The 22,901-nt window shown below is 46.9% G+C and overlaps 2 protein-coding genes across 4 annotated transcripts in view; both read left to right on the forward strand.

The window, feature by feature from the left end:
• msh3 (mutS homolog 3 (E. coli)) overlaps positions 1 to 6,644 on the forward strand; it is a 38,824-nt gene extending 32,180 nt beyond the window's left edge. Inside the window, exons 22-24 of the mRNA XM_056418403.1 lie at positions 4,331 to 4,457; positions 4,657 to 4,825; positions 6,299 to 6,644. Coding sequence (XP_056274378.1) covers positions 4,331 to 4,457; positions 4,657 to 4,825; positions 6,299 to 6,389 — 387 coding nt within the window. The 3' untranslated portion in view covers positions 6,390 to 6,644. The remainder of the gene's footprint in view (positions 1 to 4,330; positions 4,458 to 4,656; positions 4,826 to 6,298) is intronic.
• A 6,619-nt stretch (positions 6,645 to 13,263) lies between these two features.
• The window catches only part of rasgrf2b (Ras protein-specific guanine nucleotide-releasing factor 2b), a 42,256-nt gene continuing 32,618 nt past the window's right edge, over positions 13,264 to 22,901 (forward strand). For all 3 annotated transcript variants that reach the window (XM_056420011.1, XM_056420013.1, XM_056420012.1), the window contains exon 1: positions 13,264 to 13,897. In XM_056420011.1, coding sequence (XP_056275986.1) covers positions 13,622 to 13,897 — 276 coding nt within the window. In that variant the 5' untranslated portion in view covers positions 13,264 to 13,621. The remainder of the gene's footprint in view (positions 13,898 to 22,901) is intronic.

Consider the following 22,901-nt stretch of genomic DNA (forward strand, 5'->3'; position numbering starts at 1 on the left):
AAGCAGCGCACAGTCCGTGATGGGATGGTGATGTGTTCACAGAACTTGATGTATTCCGTGATGCAGTCGGTCATACTGTTGATGTCCTCCCCGTGCGGTCCACACAACACATCCCAGTCCGTTGACTCGAAGCAGTCCTGCAGAGCGTCGTTAGCCTCCAGAGACCACCGCCTCACAGTCCTGGTGGTCACCGGGAGCCTCTTCACCAGAGGAACATACCTGGGTGTCAGCCGGACCAGGTCATGATCAGACCTGCCGAGGGGGGGAAGGGCAGTGGCGCTGTATGCGTCCTTAGTATTAGCATACAGCAAGTCCAGAGTTTTATTGTTCCTTGTTGGGCAGTCTATGTATTGATGGAAGGTTGGCAGAGCTTTTTCCAATGTGGTGTGGTTAAAGTCACCAGTGATAGCCATGAATGCTCCAGGCTGATGATTCAGCAGAGCAGACACAGTGGAGTGGATGGTGTCCACTGCTTCCTCAGCGTCAGCTGATGGCGGCACGTACACGACAACCACAATGGCGGACGTGAACTCTCTCGGCAAATAGTACGGGCGCATCCCCACGGCCAACAGTTCAATGTTCGGGCTACAGAAGCGCTCCTTCACGCACACATGGTCCGGATGGCACCACCGTTCATTCACATAAACAGCGATTCCACCCCCCCTCTTCTTACCGCTCTGTGTAGCGTCTCTGTCAGCCGAACAGTCCTGAAGCCGGGCAAAGACGCGCTGTGATCCGGATAGTCCGCGCGTAGCCACGTCTCAGTGAAGCACAAGAGACTGCTCTCACGGAAGATCCTCTCAGACATTACCAGCGCCGAGCTCATCCGTCTTATTCGCCAAAGACCTCACGTTCCCCGTTATGATCGACGGTACCGAGGGTTTGTATCTCCTCGTTTTAGCCCTCCGCTTGACACCCGATCTGCAACCGCGAGCCCTTCTCCGTAGCTCCAGCGGGATCACAGGTCTTTCTCCAGGCAGAAGCTTCGGCCTGCACAGCGCGATCAGCTGAGCACGCGAGTAGACGACGGTCCCCGTCATTGTTTTGCTGTGGCTCTCCGATACTCACGACAAAGTGAACAAAAGCCACAGTAGAATTATCGAAAAAAGTAGTTATGGTCCAGTGTCCGACCGTAACTAAGACAAACGTGAAAGAAAAGAAAAAGAAAAAGAGAGGAAAAGTGCAAAAAAAGACAATAAAATAAAAGCAAAACGCCACTACTGAAACAAGCAGCCGTTGGCACAGCGCCAATTTGGGAGGAGATCACAGAGGGCTCCAGTATTGTTTCTTCTAGGGTTCAATTAATGTGACCTCACTAATAAATGTATTTTTTTTTTCTTTGGATCAAGTGATGACATGTTCCCCACAGTCTGTACAGTCTGCAACCGATGTGAAGTGTCTTGAACTTGCATTCTTCCTACTAACCAGCAGGGGCCGAAAGTCTGATTGCATAGAAGTCAATGAGAAAGTGATGAGTTGAGTTTATGGTCTGAAGTCTTTGTCAATACACCATGATGTACATTTAGTAAATTATGCTCCATTTAGTGTTAAATAGGCCATAAACAGGGCACGCTTTAGGGCGGGGCTACCTTGAGATTGACAGGTCGTTACCACATCAGTGTCCAGTCTGGGAATCTACAACGTTAATCCTTTCATGGTGTGTTATCAGTTCATACAAGTAAATCATTTTGCGAGGCACACAAGGTCTGATCCAGTGTGTTCTTAGCTCCAGCCTCTTGTCACTTTCTGGTTGTCAAAAAACAAGATGGCGACGGCCAAAATGCTGAACTCGAGGCCTCTCAGTCCACAAACCAAATAGTGGCGTCAAAACAATCTGATGAACGAACTGTAAAGACGAGATGAAAGAAGGTTCATTTAATTAAACTGCTTATTCAGTCGACCAACTGTATAGATATGGATGATCAGGATGAGAGATTCTGAGACCAAAATTACATAATTCAAACGATTATTTGATCATCAAATGTGTCCATGATGAATTTGTCTGATTTCCGACTCAACTTTTATTTGGTGAATTGCTTCGGCACTGATTCCGTCACACCGGCCACCTCTGCACAACACGGCTGCCAGGGCGCTCTGGTAATGAGCGGCCATTAGTGCCTAATCGGCACATCATCAAGGCAGCAGGCTCTGCTCTTTTTTACCTTTTCGGTGTAGGTGGACAGAAATGATTAGTGCTGAGCGCCTGTGTGTGTGTGTGTGTGTGTGTGTGTCTCACCGTACAAGTCTCAGAGAGATGTATTGCTGGTGACGTGTGACCTTTCTAAGACCGAGCGGTTAGATCGCAAAGGCGAGTTCAGCCGAGTTCTGCAGCCGCCTGTCTGCTGCGATGATGTAAATCATGGGCCTCCTTCGCCCTGAGAACACACACACACACACACAAACGGTGTCTTAGCTGCGCACACTGCAGCGGTACGGAGGCGGTGAAGTAACAACAGGCCAAAGTGCGGGAGCTGGAGATCCTCTCGCTCTTTTGTTTTGCAGATACAACTTTTGCTCGGTCGTGGTTCAACAGACGGTGTTACGCAATGCAACATTTGTTATGATACCTTACCATTTGGTATGCGTGTCACTTTATCTCCTCCTGCTCTTTTTTTCCGCCTACTTCTCTCTCTTGTATCAGGCCGGAGGGAAAAAGTCAAATAAATAATATAATTAATATTCACGGAGAAGAAAAATAAAACCATTTAGAGGAACTGATACACAATCTCAATGTTTATTAAGCATATCAATGACATAGCAGTGAAGGTAAGGATGTCTTTTCTTAAGGGCTTCGAATAGCTTTATTTGATTTATTTTCGAGATAAATCATTTATTTTCTTTAGGCGTGGCAGTATCTGTTGGTTGGGACACCTTTTTGAAGTATCTCAACACTTTGGTTTAGTCCACACATTCATGGTCCCCGGGGGACGGATCCCATTGACGTTGCTGACTGTAGTTACGTAGAGCTCATTTGCATATAAGGACACATAAATAAATTAAGAAATACGTGTGGACACATAAATAGAGACATAAATAAATGAAGAAATACAGAACTGTAGAAATACATTTATTTAATGATGTCCTGTTTAGGTATAAATTATATTTATTTATTTCTGTATTTATTTATTTATACATTTATTTAAGCATTTATTTATTTAGTCTTGTATTTATACATTTATTTAAGCATTTATTTATTTTGTCTTGTATTTATTTATTTAAGCATTTATACATTTATTTAAGCATTTATTTATTTATACATTTATTTCAGCATTTATTTATTTATTCCTGTATTTATTTAAGAGTTTATTTATTTATACGTAAGACATTTTCTGTCCTTCATACTTACGATGCCACCAGCAGGTCAACGCTTACACGTATCTCCTGAAATATCCCAGTGACGCCATAATTAATGTTTTGTGACATCTGCCTCTCGGGACTACAGATGAAAAATAGCCTCTTGGCACATTAACAGAAATGTTGTTATTAATGTCCACTGTCCCTTTTCAAATAAACAAAGTAATATATATATATATATATATATATATATTTGTTCTACTTATGGGAGCAGACTCATGATGTATTATAATTGTGTCCAACTTCGTCTCCTGGACCCTTGTTGGGACCCCCCAGGTTGGAAACCACTGATCCAAGATCGCCACGACTTGTCGCTTTTTATTAGTTTAAATGAGCTGTGTTTGTTTATTTTGTGTTTGTGACTTCACCTTGTTTACGAGAACGTTAATGTTTCATCGCTGCGCTTTATGGGGCCGTGGCTCATTGATTTTCATATGTGATCATTATTCAATCAACAGGACCCCTGTGACTCTTTGTTAATACACTCCAATAAACACCCGCTATGCTCAACAGATGAATACGACCAGTACCACCGCAGTGCCGTCGCACCGACTGCAGCTCTTATATGATTTTCTTGTCTGCGTTTTGTGCACACGCTCTGATCAGATCGACTCTGCCAAGCTGGTGAGTGGGTGGGAAGCTGGTCGGTCTATTGTTGTTTGAAACCAAACGGAGCGGGGCGAGGAGTCACCACCAGTGATGGTACTGTACATCCTGTACTTTCCTTACTTTTACCCACCAGCGGAACTTCTGTGACCGCCGCAGACAGCGGAAGTGATGACGCTTCCCGTCGCCTCGTGTTGTCTCGCCAAATGTCGGCACATTGTTCATTTCGCAGTTCCACCGGGCCGACTCGCGGCATCCAGAAGAGTCTGGCACACACACACACACACACACACACTCGGCCTCCTGGCGGCTTTTCTTTCGACCCGGCGTGAGAGTGTTAACACTGGGCTCTCCCCCTTCCTCTTCTCAGGTGGAAGCCTTCACCCTGTTTGTGACCCATTACCCTCCGCTGTGCGAGCTGGAGCAGGTGTATCCTGAACACGTGTCCAACTACCACATGGCTTTCCTACTCGATGAACCGGACATCGCCACTAATGGTGTGTGTGCGAGTGTGTGTGTGTGTGTCCATATGAAAATGCTTTTTTGGCCTTTCACTTTTGCATTGCTGGTCAATCTAGAACAATCTTACTTTGGTAATTTCTAAATCATCATCTATGGGCTGTTGGAGATTTAAATGTATATACATGTGTGTGTGCTTGTGTGTGTGCGTGCGTGTGTGTGCGTGCGCTCTGACAGACGGAGAGGTTCTGCCAGAGTTCATCACGTTCCTCTACCAGTTGACCGAAGGAGCAGCAGGGCGGAGCTACGGCCTGAACGTCGCTCGATTGGCCGACATCCCAGATGACATACTGCACACCGCCGCACGCAAAGCCAGAGAGCTGGAGAGCGCGGTCAACGGCAAGAGGTACGAACACGCGTGTTCACCGTGACCATGTGACCATTCCGTAAAGGGGCACGTCGCACATTTTCCCCACAAAGATCAGTTTGCATCATGGGAAATGCCGTATGTGTGTGTAGCTTGACCCATAGCAAAGATTAAAGGTCTCTGTTGCTTTCATTTGTTTTTGTATCTGTCAATGCTTCATGTAGGTGTATTACCTGGGGAAAGAACCCCCTTGAAGCTTCTCATGAATGAAACATATTCAGCTCTTGTGCTTTTGCAGAGTTTCTTGAATGCTTTCCATCAGAGCAGCAGCTTGACAGCTGGAGGGAGTTACGAGAAAGGAAATAAAACTGGAAGCGGCTCCACGACACTAAATTGAAAGCTTTTCTTAACACTCGATGAACAATGAACTTCAATTTATTCTTTTGCTCGCGCGCCTGAACCAGAAAATGTACCAATATTACCGGAAAATCCGACTGGGTACAGATTACTGGAGACAGACTCACGTCGATATGATGGGATGTTTTTCGCTGGGTAATTTCTCGACTGCGGCAGAAAATTTTCCCTTTTTTGCTTTGGAGACACGCAACACCTGATTAGTTCAGAAATGTTTGGATGTCGACATCTTTTCAGATGCTCTTAGCTGCTGAACGGGTTGCAGCTATAACCAGTTCACCGCCAAACGGCAACAAAATTAAAAAAAGTGCAGTGTGCACTGCCGATACTTTCTTTTATGGTGCAGTATTCCAGAGGCAGATTTGTTTATTTATCCTTTGTTTTATGATGTAAAATGAATGTTCCTGATTGGTTCTTATCCAATTTTAATGACTATAAAAGTGCTGGTATCGCTAATTAAAATCAAATGAAGTATATTTTGTCAAACGTCACATATTTCCCCCCAATTTGGTCCAATTCATATTCTCCGTGAAGAGCAACACACAAGCGCACACTCATAGAGAAAATCGATACATATTTTCCTCTTAAACGCCGACGTGTTGTTTGCCCTCTCTCGGTGAACCACACGCTGCCAGGCACAGACAGGTGTGGCGCTTGCAATCGAGTTAGGGAGCTGAACGCGGCACATTCTCCGGCTTGTGCAGTCAGAGCGACGGCGTGAAGCTCTTCCACCCGACACGGCCTTCCACCGGCGGACATTCGTACGCCGCGGCTCCTCGCTCTGGAGCAGCTGGCCTGCTGGGAGTTCAGTGCTTAAGCCTCTCCAGAAGTAATCCTCACCATATGAAATATGTCAACACACACACACACACACACACACAGCCATGCCTCTCTGTCAATGTAATCCTTCCTATATTAAATGTTTGTCTTTTTTTGAGGGAAGACAAGCTGAGCACATAGAGGAATTGAGCTGTTTGTCAGAAGTTAGGAACCGGGATTTCATTGTACTCCCCCCCCTCCACCACCACAGTCTATGTGAGGATATACAATACATACAACATTTTGTTGAAGCTACATTTCTGTGTCTATTATCCTTAGGAAAAATCTGAAGAATAGGAAACTTCTCTCGGCTCTCTTGAGCGTCTCGGACGGATCGTCCCTCGCCGAGTGGCTGCAGTCCAACGCTTGACATGAAGAAGAGGAGCAGCCGGCCACCAGTAGAGGAGCTCAAAGAAGAGTGGACAAGGGAGAAGTGATGACTTGTTCCACTGGGGACTCTGCACTGATTGGTGTAGAGGGGTTGTTGCTGCTCTCTTTGCTCGTGTGAGAGTGTGAGAGTGTGTGTTTGTGTGTGTATGTGTGTGTGAGAAAAGGATTTACCTCGCCATCATCTGTACTGTAACCTAACTGCCAGAATATCAATAAATATACCAGCTGATCCAGATTTGATCTTTACCAGACACTTATTATTATTATTATCTTTATTTCAATGGGATCATGTACAGTTAAAACATAAATGTCTCCATGTGATGCACCAGATTGTAGCTATACAGCTAATTTGCATCTGTAATCCCTTGACAGACCATAACAAACACAAAACAATAACAAACATAACAATACCAAACACAAAACAATAACAAACATTGTGGCAGGGGGGGGTGTTAAGGCTCGGCTGCAGAGTGGGTGGAGCGGGGGTGTGGTTCAGGGAACGGTGTGATTGTCATCAGCTGGTCTGATGGCAATCAGACCAGCTGATGACAATCTGTGTTTGTGTATCTGCGAGGCTGTGTCTTCAAAAGGAGCTGGATGGACTGAAGACGGAAGAGGAGCGTGCAGAGCAGAGACACAGTCTGCTGTCGGAATAAACCCGATTACCAAATATCCCTCTGGCTGCTTGTGGCTTATTGGTGCTTTAGGGGGGGGAACCTACTAGTGACAGCGACACACATGTCACACTGGAGCCAAACGTGGAGCCCTTCTTTTTTTGTTTTGTTGGGAAAACAAAGCACATGGAGAGCAGCCAGCAGCACCCAGATCAGCCAACCCAGCCATGGATTCAGCTGGGGCAGATGCTGGAGCGGATGGCAGCAATGCTGCAGGACCAGGCGGAGGCAGGCCGGCAGACACTGGGGAAGCTCCTGGCCCAGGCAAGGAGCAGACTCGTGCCCTGGAACTGCTCGCCGCCCAGACGGCGGCGGCCACACCTTTCCCCTTGGGGGGGGTGGCGCTCCAAAAAATGACGGCGGGGGACGTCGCGCAGTCGTTCCTCGAAACTTTTGAGTTTGTGGCGGAGGCGTGCGGCTGGCCAGCGGGGGAGTGGGCGATTCGCCTCCTGCCCCTACTCACCGGGGAGGCGCAGACTGCGGCCCTGGGGCTTCCCCGAGCAGCACGCCACAGTTATGAGGATGTGCGAAAGGCGGTGATGGATCGGCTGGGTCTGACTCCGGGGGATCACCAGCGCAGGTTTCGCGAGGCCAGGATGGGACCCGACGACCGGCCGTTTGCCTACGCGCAACGGCTGAGGGACGCCGCGATGAGGTGGCTGCAGCCCGGGGACACAGGAGAGGCGCAGGCAGTCACAGAACGGGTGATACTGGAGCAGTTTGTTGGGGGCCTGCCGGCCGAAACGTCGACGTGGGTCTGCTGCCACCGGCCGACATCGCTGGAGGCTGCCGTCACTCTGGCAGAGGACCACCTGGCGGTTTATCCCAGCAGTCAGGTGGACAGCGGCGGCGCACTGGCTCCAGCCAGGCCGACACAGCTCCTGACGCCACCCACACCGGCCCCAGCAAACACCGGCACCCTTCCCAACCCACAGGTAGTCCCTCAAACACCAGGGCAGGAGTGTTGGAGGTGCGGGCAGCCCGGACACGTCCGGCGGGAGTGTCCGCTGATGGAGGTGGGCCAGGTGATCCTGGTTGCCGGCTCTCCAACACCCTCCCCAGGTCCGGGAGCGACGTACCGCGTACCGGTAAGAATCCAGGGGGGTATACATCAGGCAATGGTGGATTCCGGCTGTACACAGTCTATGATCCACCAGAGCCTGGTTCGACCAGGGGCATTGGTGGAGGCATTGTGGGTGAAGATAAGGTGTGTGCATGGGGACATTCACGAGTATCCCATAGTGTCAGTGGAAATTAGACATGGGGGTAAAAGGCATAACGTGAAGGTTGCGATTAGCTCCGCTTACGCACCCTTAATCTTGGGAACAGATTGGCCGGGCTTTGATAAATTAATGGGGAAGGCTGCAGGGGTGCGTTCACGGCAGACAGGGTCATGCGGTGTGTGCGCCGTGCTCAGCGGTGACGCGAGGTTGTCCGACACTGCAGACGGGGAGGGGGAACCGGTGGAGCCTCCTAGGGAGACTCCGCCGGCTCCCGAGTTTCACTCCATGGAAGATTTTCCACTCGAGCAGTCTCGGGACGATACTCTACGCTCAGCCTTTGGCCAAGTGATACGAATTGATGGTCAGCTGGTGCACCCTGACGCAGCGCAGACATATCCGCACTTCACATTGATCAGGGACAGGCTGTACAGAGTGAGTCGTGACACTCACACAGGGCAGGAAAGCACCCAGTTCCTGGTGCCGAAGAGCCGCCGGGAAATGGTTTTCCAGGCGGCTCACTATAACCCAATGGCTGGTCACATGGGATATGATAAGACTCTGGACCGGATAATGACCCGATTCTATTGGCCGGGCATCCGGGCGGATGTGCGCCGTTGGTGTGCGTCCTGCCCGGAGTGTCAATTGGTAAACCCTCCGGCCATTCCGAGGGCACCTTTGCGCCCTCTGCCATTAATGGAGGTTCCATTTGAGCGAATCGCTATGGACCTCATCGGGCCATTTCACCGGAGTGCACGCGGATATCGCTTTGTGTTAGTCTTCGTCGATTACGCAACACGATACCCGGAGGCGGTGCCCTTGCGCAACATTTCTGCAAAGAGTGTCGCGCAGGCGCTGTTTCAGGTCATCTCCCGAGTCGGAATCCCGAAAGAGATTCTGACGGACCAGGGCACCCAGTTCATGTCAAGAACACAGAGAACTTTACGGGTTACTGGGCATCAAGTCTATTCGGACCAGTGTGTACCACCCACAGACCGACGGTCTGGTGGAGCGTCTGAATAAGACTTTGAAGTCCATGATCCGTAAATTTATTAATGACGATGAACGGAATTGGGATAAATGGCTTGACGCTCTGTTGTTTGCAGTACGGGAGGTTCCCCAGGCCTCCACAGGATTTTCTCCCTTTGAACTTTTGTTCGGCAGGACTCCACGAGGGGTGCTCGACCTCATTAAGGAAAACTGGGAGGAGGGGCCGAGCACCAGTAAAAACGAGATCCAACACGTCCTGGACCTGCGAGCAAAGCTCCACACACTGGGTCAGCTGTCACGTGAGAATTTGCTCCAGGCCCAGGAGCGTCAGCAGCGGCTGTACAACAGAGGTGCCAGGCTGAGACAATTCACACCGGGAGAGAAGGTACTTGTATTGCTTCCTTCTTCCAGCTCTAAACTCCTCGCCAAGTGGCAAGGGCCCTTTGTGGTCACACGGCGAGTGGGGGATGTCGACTATGAGGTGGTGTGTTCTGATAGGGGCGGAGCTACACAGATTTACCACTTCAACCTCCTAAAAGCATGGAGGGAGGCGGAGTCGGTTTCTCTGGTGTCCTCGGTATCTGAGAGAGAGGAGCTGGGGCCTGAGGTCCCAAAATCCACCAACCCGGCCTCGCTCCTTTGTGAAGACCATCTCTCCGGGACCCAGAAAACAGACATTGCCCGGTTGCAAAAGCAGTTTGCTGATGTGTTCTCTCTCCTTCCAGGACGCACAAACCTCATAGAGCACGAGATTGAGACTCCTCCGGGCGTGACGGTGCGGTTACGACCCTACAGGTTACCTGAACACAAGAGAAAGGTGGTTCAGCGGGAATTGGCTGCAATGCTGGAGATGGGGGTAATAGAAGTCTCACAGTGCCTGGTGTAGTCCCATTGTTCTTGTGGTCAAGAAGGATGGGTCTATTCGGTTCTGCGTGGACTATCGCAGGGTGAACGATGTGTCACGGTTCGATGCTTCCTCGATGCCCGGGTCGACGAGCTCCTGGACCGACTGGGCACTGCGCGTTTCTTTACGACACTGGATTTAACCAAGGGCTACTGGCAGATTCCTCTGTCGCCAGAGTCTAAGGAAAAAACGGCCTTCTCCACTCCGTTTGGGTTATACCAATTCACCACGCTTCCCTTTGGGTTGTTCGGGGCCCCGGCCACCTTTCAACGCCTCATGGACCGGGTGCTGCGTCCGCATGCTGAATATGCTGCCGCCTACCTGGATGATGTGATCATACACAGCACCGCCTGGGCGGAGCATGTGCAGCGGGTGGGCGCGGTGCTGGAGTCCCTGAGGCAGGCGGGGCTTACGACCAACCCGGGAAGTGTGCAGTTGGACGGAGGGAGGTACGGTATCTGGGGTACCACTTGGGCGCCGGGCAGGTGCGCCCTCAGGTGGACAAGACCGCCGCCATCGCAGCCTGCCCGCGGCCCAAGACTAAAAAAGAGGTGAGGCAGTTTTTGGGGCTGGCGGGCTATTACAGGCGGTTCATCCCGAACTTTGCGGCGCTGACCAGCCCCATGACTGACCTGACCCGGAAAGGTGCCTCAGATCCGGTCCAGTGGACGGAGCGGTGCCAGTTGGTGTTTGAGGAGGTAAAGCAAGCTCTCTGTGGGGAACCACTCCTTCACACACCTAACTTCTCTCTCCCGTTTACTCTGCAGACTGATGCGTCGAACAGAGGGCTGGGGGCCGTTTTGTCCCAGCAGGTAGGGGTTTGACCGCCCCGTGCTGTACATCAGCCGCAAGCTATCGGAGAGGGAGGGCAGGTACAGCACGGTGGAGAAGGAGTGCCTCGCCATCCGGTGGGCGGTCGACTCCCTGCGCTACTACCTCCTGGGACGCTCATTCACCCTCTGGTCGGACCACGCCCCGCTCCAATGGCTCCACCGCATGAAAGATACCAACGCCCGAATCACTCGGTGGTATCTGGCTTTGCAGCCTTTTAATTTCAAGGTGATCCATAGGCCGGGTACACAGATGGTCGTGGCCGACTTCCTCTCCCGCTCTCATGGGGGGGAGGGGGAGTAGGTTAGGCTGGATGTTGCCCCGGCCTAAGTCGGGCGGTGGAGGTATGTGCCAGGGGGGGGTGTTAAGGCTCGGCTGCAGAGTGGGTGGAGCGGGGGTGTGGTTCAGGGAACGGTGTGATTGTCATCAGCTGGTCTGATGGCAATCAGACCAGCTGATGACAATCTGTGTTTGTGTATCTGCGAGGCTTTGTCTTCAAAAGGAGCTGGATGGACTGAAGACGGAAGAGGAGCGTGCAGAGCAGAGACACAGTCTGCTGTCGGAATAAACCCGATTACCAAATATCCCTCTGGCTGCTTGTGGCTTATTGGTGCTTTAGGGGGGGGAACCTACTAGTGACAGCGACACACATGTCACAAACATAAAACAATAGCAAACACAAAACAATAACAAACATAAAACAATAACAAACTGTCCAGGATAAGTCATCTACAACAGTATATGTGGTAAGAAGAACATAAAATACACACAATGTGAAGCTACAGCACATTAAAAGTAAGTAATACATATACTATTACAAGTAAATAATAAAAAACATTAAAAGTTGGTGTGCTTGGTTATTAAATGAGAGGAAAAAATACAAACTTGTCCCCGCTGCTGTCCTTTGAACTTAAAAGAGAACTCCTCTGATGGAGCGTTCAGCACTTCTATATATACAGGACTGTCTCAGAAAATTAGAATATTGTGATAAAGTTCTTTATTTTCTGTAATGCAATTAAAAAAACAAATGTCATGCATTCTGGATTCATTACAAATCAACTGAAATATTGCAAGCCTTTTATTCTTTTAATATTGCTGATTATGGCTTACAGCTTAAGAAAACTCTAAAATCCTATTTCATAAAATTTTAATATTTCCTCAGACCAAGTAAAAAAAAAATTTATAACAGCTGAGTGTTTGTCAAGGCTCAGGAAACCCTTGCAGGTGTTTCGAGTTAATTAGACAATTCAAGTGATTTGTTTAATACCCTACTAGTATACTTTTTCATGATATTCTAATATTTAGAGATAGGATATTTGAGTTTTCTTAAGCTGTAAGCCATAATCAGCAATATTAAAAGAATAAAAGGCTTGCAATATTTCAGTTGATTTGTAATGAATCCAGAATGCATGACATTTTTGTTTTTTTAATTGCATTACAGAAAATAAAGAACTTCATCACAATATTCTAATTTTCTGAGACAGTCCTGTATATCGATTTGTTCTTTATTCCACACATCCTTCTTCCTTGTCCACTATGGGGATGCCTACATTACCCACAATGCAAATAGGCCGCTGATAATTTGGGGGATTTGGGAGTGTTGTGCTTCTAGTGGCGAATAGCATTTAAGTCTTTAGCATGTAAAGATCACCTCTTTCTCCACAACTCTTTTTAAGTTATTATTATTTTTAAATGAAAACTCTTAGTTTTTAGCCCCAAACCGACTTTGCGTCGAGTGACAGCACTTAAGGGTCTTAAAAAAAAAAGTATTCAGCTCCATCCAGTGCCTCAAATAGTTTACAACTCTTTTCACATGTATGCGGCCATACTTCACAAGCCCGTAAACACACGGTAATGTGTATGATCAGTGAAGCTCCCTTTTTGAATTAAGAACTTTAAAAAAAAAATTGGGGTCTGGTGTAAACCCTGAAGGAAACATCATTTAGCACGAGGAGGCTTCACTTGTCTTCTTTCCTTGTATGTCCTTTTTGATACAACGCTGTTCATGATGCTGACACAAATCATCACATTTGCCACTGGGAAAATCTGCATTAGATCTCTAGCTCTCTCACGCCCTCACCGACACACACACACACACACACACACACACACACACACACACACACACACACACACACAGAACTCATGCTCCGCCTTTAATTCCGCCAACTCAGAGAGAGAGGGAGAGGGAGAGAGAGAGAGAGAGGGACTGTCAAAGCCGATTACACTTTATCCAGTCGGTGTCACTTGAGGGTTCTCCCTTATTGCGATCGACACGCCTCTCGCTTTGTTTGTTTGTTTACAGGAGCATGTATATTTTCGTTTTATGTTGCTCGAGCAGCATGGATCTCTTCTAGTGTCCGTGGGACTCTGACGTCTTCCCTATGAGTTCATCTGCAGACGCGCTCCCGTCAGCGGGGCAACTTTTCGGTGCGCAGCTGAGCCGCTAAGCCGCGCCGCGCGTCTCCCGGTGGGGAAAGTTCACACGCAAACCCCTCCAGGCTCGCGGTGAGAGCTACCCCCCCCCCCCCCACCACACCTTCGCCCCCCCCCACACACCCCTCTCTACTCGTCCAAAAACTGTGCGGCAAAAATGCAGAAGAGCCTCCGCTACAACGAAGGGCACGCGCTGTTTCTGTCGGCGGTGGCGCGTAAAGAGGGGACCAAGCGCGGCTACCTGAGCAAGAAGACGGCGGAGAACAGCCGGTGGCACGAGAAGTTCTTCGCCCTCTACCAGAACATACTGTTCTACTCCGAGAACGAGCAGAGCGCGAGACCTGCCGGGATTTACCTGTTGGAAGGATGCACCTGCGAGCGCTCATCCGCGCCCAAGATGTCCACCACTGGGAAGGAAGCGCTGGAGAAACAGGTGAGAGTTGTAAAGGAGGGATGATAATCCACCAAACCCTGCTGTGAATGAATGTTCACACTCCAAGAACACTGGCATCAAATGACAAATAATTGTGTTTCCCGAGATTTATATTGACTGTCGCTCGTTTTTTTCCCCGTGAAACCTTTTTCAAAATCACGAAAAATGAAGTTCAAAGTCATTGACTGTTCATGTGAAGAGCAAAGTGGCTCGTGCAGCATCAGCCTGAAGTGGCTGCAGCAGCTCGGCCTCTTGTTTCAAGTGCATCATCCCCCGAGCAGACACCACAGATCCAGATGTGCCGAGTCCCCACAGTGTATCTGTTCAATAGAAACATGTAAATCAAATCAGGTCCTTACACATCCATGTATTTCTCTCTTCTACTCTTTGTTTCTCTGAGGTCATACGACCTGACAGCCTGTCACAGGTCCAGGTTACTCCACCTCATGTGGATCAATCCGAAAAAGGTCGACACGTCCTCTTCGTCCAAAGTCAAAATGATTTCCAGTCTGACTTTTCATCCGTTTAACCTCATTGAAGCTATAAAGTTATAAGCACACATGTTCACTCTACACCTCTTCATACCCTATACGTATCACATGCATATTTAATATGTTCTTGCGATACATCTACATCATCTTTACATTTAATGAAATACATTTCCCATGTTTTTATGGATTTCGTTAACTCATGTGATGTGCTTCATTTAGTTACTGCAATGGGGCGGTCAGTGCTCTCAGATATCTTGTCGTCTGAATTACAGTGCGGAGAAAAAAAAGGTGACTTCAAAGCGGTGGGAATACATTTTCTCTTTTGGGGGAGGGGGGGGGGGGGGCTGTTGGTGCCTGCGCTCCTGGAAGTTGCCGCGGCATTGTTGCGCCAACAGCTCGGGAGATCTTGTTGCTAGGAAACATTTGAATTACCCTTTGCACACGCTTTCCATTGATAAAACCTTCATCGGTCACAAGACCATCACTCGAAGAACAATCATTGCTGGAGTCAAACAAAAACAAACAAAACAACTCACCTGGACTTTGTGAAAGTAATCTCAGAGGAAACAGAATCCTGATTCCAGGTCTCCGCCGACCTCAGGGAAGAATGTGTGCACGTGTGTGCATCAGGGAGTTACACAACGAGACCAAGTATTAGAGAGATATCACAATGAGTCACGTGACGGGTCGAGAGAGGTCAGAACATAGCCCCCGATTATCATTACAGTCGATGTCAGTCCCTTTACATAGTACTGTACGCCTTGTGACAATTCATTCCAGATGTTTGCAAATGGGGGAAGAGGCTTTAGGAGAGCCGGGTGTGGTTTTAATCAAGGTATTCGTAAAGCAGGGCACATTTATTATTAATGATGAAAGGAGGACAAATCTCTCTTTTTGAGGGCGGGACACATGGGGTCCTATACCTCTCGCACTGATGTAAGCTTGGCAATTTCATCCCCCCCGGATAATTAATTTGGGTTGTTTACAATCCCAGCTGAAACCGTGTCTGCTGTAACATAACTGTTTGACTACTTTCATCTGGGTTATGAGGCTTTGTGTGTGTGTGTGTTGCTAGATGATCGAGTCTCGATCAACGATCATTCCAGTCCGTTCTTGCGGGTTGCGTTGGGTTTCGGTGGAGGATGAAGTGAGAGAAGGCCTCTTATCCCTCCATCAGTTGCTCTCTCGCTCTCCATCTTGTTTTGTGCGGGTAGAGTGAGCCTGCCAACAACCTGCAGTGTCACACCCCCACAGTGAGCCACGCAAATAACACACATCTACTCTCTCTCTCTGTTGTGCCCTCAGAGAGACACACGAGCCCTCCAGATAGCATGTCTCCATAGCGTGGACGGCGAGTGTGGATTCAGCTTGATGAGTTGTCAATCGAGGGTTGGGTCGGTTGAAGGTCTCCGGGAGGAGGACTGTTGCAGTCGTTGTCGCTTGTTTCCAGATCGCCACCCCTGTGTCGTGTCCTGTCGAATCCATTCGAAGGCCACGGTGTTGCTTTCTTCCTGCAGGTCGGGAGCATCACCTATTGAGACCAATCATGGACGACATCAATGCTGTTTATTTTAAATTGGCCAACAGAAATGACAGCTCTAAATCCACAAAGCTCCGGATCAAAGGAAGGTCATTTTATGCCTCCCTGCATTGCAGAAACTGTGGCCGGCTTACCTGTCCGTCCGGTCCATTCTCGTGAGAACGATATCTAAGGAATTGATTTGAATTTCCACCTGGACTCGATGATGAGTTTATTTTGGAGGTTAAAGGTTAGGGTCACGGTGACCTCACGTCAGTCCCATTTCTGGTGATATCCATAAACGCCTTCAGCTAATTTCTTATAATGTATCCACCTGGTCCCGGTGACATCACAAAACGCTTTGTGGGCCATAACTCAATAATTCATATGTTAATTCTGTCTGATAGGATAAGATGATGGAGGGAGGGCAAACTGTAACTGGCCTGGTCATACAACCACGAGGCAATACTTATAGTTTGCTCATGCTACCCACAGTTAAAATGAAAAGTTGTGTCAGTCTCTGTGGACAGAATTCATCAGTCGGCTTCTCTGGTGAGGAAAGATGTCGGATTGTTGTTCTCAAAAAGCTGAGAGGGCTCAGCTTGACCACTGCATGGCTCAGAGTGCACAGCTGAAGAGCTGGAAAGAGTCAAAGCATTTCTGGACACGTCCGGGGTGGCTGTGATTCGGTTGATGCAGCAGAGACCTACGGTACCAGAAAGATACTCAATGTACTGGTGATGAAACTAAAGTCCACTCGTATGACGGCGCTGAGGTTTTTTGACCTACTGTTTTGATGATTGTGATGATTTGTGTGTGTGTGTTTATCTTGCTGCAGTGTTTGTGAGGCGTTTATTGACCATCAACATTCATTATTGTTCCCTCCAGCATAGTGTAATTATTTTTTCTATAACATTGTGCACTCCTTTTTGTGGGTTTGGAAGATGAGAGATCCACTTGTTGGGAAAATGTTAAAAAAAAAGAAAAAGCAGCAGGCCATATTAGAAGCTTCTAAGCGGTAGCCAGATGTATGTGTGTGTGTACTGCAGCAAAACATTTTGTTCCCTGCCATGTTTATGTTTAGAGTATGACGGCATTACATGTGCAAACTAATCAAAACTAGCCCTCCTTACTTATTGAAGAGCAACTGAGCCGTGTGTTACGGTTCGGCCTTGTGTTTTCTCAAACAACTTTATTTGCTGAACTATTGTTCTGAAATGTTGCGTTTTGCACCTCAGGAGCAAAACGGTACTTGGTCTTAATAGAGGCTAAAGTATCGGCATGAAGATGAATGAGGAATATATTTTTCAGCCGTTTTTTCTCCAAGAGTTGGATCACCATTGTGTTCCGTGTTTATTTAATGTAAGACTCTCCACCATCATCAATGCTTCCCTCCATCCTTGCGTAATGCACATGGCTGGTCAGAGAAACGGAGGGTTAACTCAGTCCTGTGTGATCATCGTCTTATGTAAAGAGTGTTTATGAGGGTCTCCTTCCCAATGCATGCGAGTGTGTAATTACTTCTCATTACAACGCTCGCACGGCTCTCAGCGTCCCTCTCAGAGCTTCACGTGTAGCCGATTCTTACCTCCGTGGGCTGCTTTTCATTTTCCTCTTCAGTCTGCTAAAGGTTTGAGCCAATATGGACCTCATTAGTGCCGGATAAAAACAATCGGATTGTTGTCTGTCTCCTCCGTTTGAAATGCTGCACTAATCAAAGTAGGGAGGACAACGAGGGGTCGGCTCTTACTTCCAAGAACCCCCCCCCCCCCCCCCCCCCCCCAAGCACAGCAGTCTTGTTTTCTTTGCACGTACTCCCTGTTCTCGCCGTTGCCCCGGTGCTAATAACCTCCAGGCCACAGCTCCACACTCAACGCTCAGGCGTGGTATCGATCTTCTCGACGAGACAGCAAATAAGTGGATTCCCCATCATAATAAACTATTCCTTTTAATGCTGCTCTTATAATTTAACATCATCAATCATCATCATACGAGTATGTGTGAGGTGAGAGCGCCGACTTGTAGTTACACAATATAATTATTATCAGCTCAACGGAGCTTTTTAGTGTATTTTAGCTCATTGTTTGGTTTCTCTCCCACTGCCCACCTTCAGAGACGTTTCAGCAAAAAGCTCCAGAAATCCAAAATGTACACCCCTGCGCTACTCAAACGGCGAATCGGCCAAGCTGCATTTTGCAGGGCTAGAAATAATTGATAAAACGTGTCAGTCAAGTAAGGCAGAGGAGGGAGTTCACCCGGTATGAGTACGTGTGGAGTAGGTGCTGATGTGGAGTGGTGGCACGCACACACACACACACACATGCAGGCACGCACGTACACATACACACACACACACACACAAACAAACGCACACACACACAAACAAACGCACACACACACACACACACAAACAAACGCACACACACAAACAAACGCACACACACAAACAAACGCACACACACACACACACACACAAACAAACACACACACACAAACAAACAAACAAACACACACACACACAAACAAATAAACACACACATACACACACACAAACAAACGCACACACACACACAAACAAACAAACTAGGGCTGTCAGCGTTAACGCGTTAATCTATGCGATTAATTTGGCCGCGTTAACGCACTAAAATATTTTAACGCAATTAACGCAAGTTTTTTTTTTTTTTAAACCGCGGCAGTACGGTTTGACACTGTTTCCGTTTTTAAAACAATCATTTCTCCGCGAAAATAAGGAGCAGAAATCAGTTAAACTCGTGGATGAATCAGTCGGGTTTCCTCCTTCCTCCCGTCTCCCCCTCTGAGACACAGAGGGGCGACGTGTCGGGTGACGCGGCGCGGAAAGAACGCGACACACGAAACCTTCAACGTGATTGGTCAATCCGTTTGTCTGTCAACATTTCGGGGGGAAAAAAACCAATGAACACTCAGTAAATCACAAAGGACCTCCCACCTCACAGGTTAGGCTCATTTAGCAGCCTGTCAGTCAGAGAACCAGAGGACACGGCGCGAGGACAATGAGGCTCATTTCAGAGCTGAGATTGTTCTGGAATGTTTGATGTATAACACGTGGGGGTGTGTCACATGCAAAAGACTTTAAACGGTGAATTTAATTTATTTTGTAAAATGTATAAAATGCCCCCAGCCTCCAGAGGGTTAACGTGACATATCTGAATGTCAGTCAGTTATCAAGGCCACTGGTTCTGCTGTTCAGTGGTAAAGATGACAGGACCAATGGGGTCTCAATATACTTTTTTTTTTACTAATCTGATGTTTCACTGAAGAAACAATTTATCATCCACGATATTAAATACCTCGCTGGCACTTTATATGTAGGAGCCTCTTTGAAAACACAGCTCTGTGTGAAGTTTTGTCTTTAAAAAGAAGGGAAACACTTTTAACCCTTGTGTTGCCTTTGGGTCATTTTGACCGATTAAATATTAACCCTCCCCGCCTTTGGGTCATTTTGACCCGATTCAATGTTTCACCCTCCTGTTACCTTTATATTTACTAACATATTTTACCCTTTGGGTTCAATTTGACGCCAGCAATTAAAACCTCCAGAAAATTATTAGAATTAATATTGTTTTCCAAGTTTAAGTGTGAGGCACTTTATGTTTGTTTGTTGACTACCGAAAGAACACCGACATTAAACATTGAATGGGGTCAAATTAACCCGAAGGCGGCAGGAGGGTGTCATATTGATTCGGGTCAAAATGACCCGAAGGCAACACAAGGGTTAAACGGTGAATTTAATTTTTTTTGTAAAATGTATAAAATGCCCTCAGCCTCCAGAGGGTTAACGTGACATATGTGAATGTCAGTCAGTTACCAAGGCCACTGGTTCTGCTGTGTTCAATGTTAAAGATGACAGGACCAATGGGGTCTCAATATACTTCTTTTTTTTTACTAATCTGATGTTTCACTGAAGAAACAATTTATCATCCACGATATTAAATACCTCGCTGGCACTGTATATGTAGGAGCCTCTTTGAAAACACAGCTCTGTGTGAAGTTTTGTCTTTAAAAAGAATGAACTTTTAACTTTTAACTTTTAATTGCGATTAATCGCGATTAATCGCGATTAATCGCGATTAATTAATCGCAATTTCAAAAGGTGCGATTAATTAGTTAATTTTTTTTAATCGATTGACAGCCCTAAAACAAACAAACGCACACACACACACACAAACAAATGCACACACACACACACACAAACAAACGCACACACACACACACAAACAAACAAACGCACATACACATACACACACAAACAAACAAACGCACACACACACAAACAAACGCACACACACACACACACACAAACAAACAAACGCACACACACACACAAACAAACAAACGCACATACACATACACACACACACACAAACAAACAAACGCACACACACACAAACAAACGCACACACACACACACAAACAAATGCACGTACACATACACACACACACACACAAACAAACGCACACACACACACAAACAAACGCACACACACACACACAAACAAACAAACGCACACACACACACACAAACAAACGCACACACACAAACAAACGCAAAGGGCTATAACATAAACTATAGTGTCAGGTAATAGGATTGTCAAGTAGTTTCATCTTTGTTGTTGCTGTCTGAGCCGGGTTTATGAGCACCGTATGTTACCAGATCGGGTTCGGCTCGGCACACTGACAATCCTCCAGAATATAGTCAAACTGATTTACGGCGAGTTTAGACCCCTCAGCTGTTGCACTCTGGGAGTCGTAGAGCAACATTTCCAATCCAGCATCCATTGCGTTATTCCTCCGAGTGATGGACTGACTGGAAAGCAACAAATGAGTAAGATTGGAGAAAGCTTGATAATAACTATATATTGCATGTGTGTGTATGAATGTTCTTTTTCATTATGATTTATCGAGACTAGGAGGACGGCAGCGAAAGTGAACAGAGGGGGTGACGACTAATCTGTTTAATCTCCAGATATAAAGACAGGTAATCCCTGATCAGAGTGGTCTGAGGCAGGCACAACCATTATTAGTATATGGACTGTGTGTGTGTGTGTGTGTGTGTGTGTGTGCGTGTGTGTGTGTGTGTGTGTGTGTGTGTGCATGTGTGTTATAGATGGAGACAGCCCTGTACTTTATTGTAAAAAATTCTGCGGAGGAAGTGAATAGCATGGAGGGCAATGAAGACACAGCAGGAAGTGGGATGTTGATTGAGTGATTGCTGCATTAGATGCTCATCATCAGGTGGATTCTGTGGGTACATGAAGTCCCGCTGGCGGCTTCATGTTTTGTACATTTACGTCTGTTTTTCTGGATCAGAATATATCCTAATAGGGATAGAAATAAGAGGGAAAGGTGAGCCCAGGTTAAAAAAGAAACTGCCACATTTGCGTTCACATCTCATGTTAGTTTATACACATATTTAAGATAGTTGTGCTGGCTGTCCTCAAAGAAAGCATTTTAAAGGAAACAATAGTTTGCCATTTGGGGAAATATTCTTTTTCGCTCTCTTGCAAACTTAGCTTAGCATGAAGAGTGTGAACTAGCTTGGCTCCATCCAACGGAAACACGATCCACTGACACCACCTCCAAAGCTCATGAACACCGTACAGCACCTTTGTATAAACTGTACAATAACGGAACATGTCAATGTACACTTTTACTTTAATAGAGGTAGTCATGTGACGCAGCGACTTCTTGAATCTTGTTGTCCTGCTGAGGTTCTTTTTTAAGCTAAGCTAAGCTAACTGGTTGGTGATCATAACTTCCTATTTACCGTACGGACACTAGAGTGGAAGCGATAATCTCATTTTAAGAGAGCGAATGAGCACATTTACCAGAATGGCAAACTGTTCTTTGAACCTTCCAAGCGAAGGCCGAGCTGAATGTCTTCGCTTTACAGGAAGTTACTGTGTGCTGTATTACCTCGAGTCCTGTCCTCCCCGGGAGGCCGCAACCAGAGGAAACTCTCGGAGGGCCTCATAAAATTGGCTTTAGTGTGGATTTAAAAAACAAGATACAACAAGCTGACTTAGCTTTAGAGGTGCTGTTAACTTTCAACAGAGCCACGCTAGCTGGTTCGCCCTCTTTCCAGTGTTCATACTAAGCTAAGCTAATTGGCTGCTGGCAGCCTAATGTGTCGCCTTTATCGATCGCGGCAGAAATGCAAATAAGCACATTCTCTACGACGGTATTTATCATGGCAGGTATGATGGCTGACACCTGGCCACTTATTAAAGAAGATGCATGGGTTGTGCACGCAGCAGCCGACAATAAATAAGGTCACAATTATATTATTTAAATGCACAAGGCTTTCATGACGTAAGGGGGTTTGTTTCTTTGTGCTCGTCCTAAGAGCTTCATTTGGCACAAGAAAGACACTATTGCCCCCCTGGGAACGTGACAGGCGCTGAGAAACGACAGGAATGGGAGAGGCAGATTGAGTCTGATGCAGTAGACTGGTGGATGGAAAAGTGAACCCACATCCCTTCTTGCCTCTTATAACGACTGCCTGGAACATATCTTACGCTCTATTACGGACACGCCATCATTTTCAATCTGATGGCGAATTCTATCTGCAATATATCTTAGTTATTTAGAAAAACACCCACAGTGTTACAAATAATAGTGTATGCACCTTTTTAATGACTCTTGTTGTGTCTTTTTTGTGTTTTTTAATCAAAGTAGGCGGGTTTCCCCTTTGTATATTGTGTCTATGTAGACCTAAATAAAACCTAAATAATTAATATTTGTCGTGAATATGAAGCCAACGATGATATTTTTGAGTTATTACTCCTCCGTGAGAACGCCGATTACAGGTGGTTTGAGATTAGCTCTGCATTCACAACGGTTCACAATAACTACATGTGGTTCTGTTCACCTCATGTTCAGTTTGCTTCTATTCTTTTAAATTCCCACACACACACACACACTCAGAAAATCCAGTGTATGGATTGTATCATCT

This window comes from Pseudoliparis swirei, chromosome 7 (genome assembly GCF_029220125.1).
Source record: "Pseudoliparis swirei isolate HS2019 ecotype Mariana Trench chromosome 7, NWPU_hadal_v1, whole genome shotgun sequence".
Lineage (NCBI taxonomy): Eukaryota > Metazoa > Chordata > Actinopteri > Perciformes > Liparidae > Pseudoliparis > Pseudoliparis swirei.